Source organism: Perkinsus marinus, assembly GCF_000006405.1.
Source record: "Perkinsus marinus ATCC 50983 genomic scaffold scf_1104296940686, whole genome shotgun sequence".
NCBI lineage: Eukaryota > Perkinsozoa > Perkinsida > Perkinsidae > Perkinsus > Perkinsus marinus.
This window is the reverse complement of record NW_003212768.1, coordinates 1-1,472: the sequence shown is the minus strand read 5'-3', so window position 1 is coordinate 1,472 and position 1,472 is coordinate 1. Positions and strand designations below refer to the sequence as shown.

Below are 1,472 nucleotides of genomic sequence, written 5' to 3'. Positions count from 1 at the left end.
CTATCAGACAGCATTAATCTGATCTGGTGTAAAATGAACACTACACATGTATAACAAATCTGATGGTATAATAGATAGTAATCAAGTATCTTCCTTTAGTGAGCGTCGTCAAGCAGATCCCAATTCAATGCTACTGTCTCGGCGAATTGGATAGCGGTCTCAGAGACCCACTTGAACCCCGTTTTCCAAGGTAGCCAGCCCTGAGGCCAACCTACATGCCCACCGTTATCTGTTATCAATGAGAATAGATACTTAGATGCTGTTGGTGGTAACACAGCTCCAGCCTCAACATGAATGATAGGATCATCACGGGAATGTATCAAGAGAGTTGGTATGGCGATATTCGCGCCACCATTGCTGTATTTCTCACTACAGGCACTCATATCATGATAATAATCAATAACATCATCATAACCATGGACAGCAGCAGGGATCAATGTATCGAGCTCATATAGATCAGTAGGCCTATCATACCACTTAGGATCGGATGGGGAAAAGCCTGTTCTGTTGACCATTGGGCCATGGACTCTCTGCTTAACCTCGAATGCTAACATGGGTTGCCACAACTCTCTAGATACTGGATTATCGACTCTCCGCCATAGACTGATGCCACCTGATATCGATACACAGGAGTGTAACCGTCCTCGGAGCTCCCAACCATATTTAGCAACCATATTGGCAGCAATGATCCCACCCATACTGTAACCAATGAGGGACAGTGGGATTCTCCCTAAGGTAGCCTTATGGCATATATCAACAGCAGCACGAACATCAGTAACTCTAGCACCAGAGAAGGAATCTTGTGGACCACCAACAATAGGGGTACCATCTAGACCTCGAGCAATCATACAACATAGAGCATACCCTTGGGGTAGGGCAGTATGATAGAGATCATTTAGATAGGATTCCGATGAGGAACCATTAAGGCCATGTAAGACTAATATGACACCAATGATATGAGTAGTAGAAGATAGGGGTACGAACCAATCTAAAGCTATTGATTGCCCATCATCTGTTATCATCCATCGCCTATGATAAGGTAGATGTGGCCTATTGACTGTAAGGAAGAGGATAGCAGTAGCCCAATGGGCACTGGTAACAAGAGGGGCTCCTAGATAGGACTTCAATCTGCTCTTAAGGAAGGAGCCTATATGTCGACCAAATGCTGTCTCATCGATACAACCATACACTCCTGAATTCACTCCACCTTTATCTATGTCATAACGATGCTTGGTGAAGATTAGGATAATGATGAAGGTTAGCGAGACCGGTATAGTGTATTGATAAGGGTAGTCCAGAATGATGGGCAAAAGGAATAGTAATGGTAGTAGAATATGACGAGATGCCTCCAAAGCAAGTAGGACCATCGATAAAAGATCCATCCAGATGGAGGGGGAGGTGTACTCTTCATCATTTGTTCATGGTGTGGTAGTGTGATCTATCCTTAGTGACACGACAAACAGATTGCCAAA

At 44.0% G+C, this 1,472-nt stretch overlaps 1 protein-coding gene across 1 annotated transcript; it reads right to left on the bottom strand.

The window, feature by feature from the left end:
- Positions 1-95: 95 nt before the first annotated feature.
- Positions 96-895, bottom strand: Pmar_PMAR024250 (Abhydrolase domain-containing protein, putative; the record flags this gene model as incomplete). Its single annotated transcript, XM_002782011.1, has 2 exons — positions 96-829; positions 865-895. The coding sequence occupies 2 exons, from the start codon at positions 893-895 to the stop codon at positions 96-98; spliced, it is 765 nt and encodes a 254-aa protein (XP_002782057.1).
- Between the last annotated feature and the right edge of the window lie 577 nt (positions 896-1,472).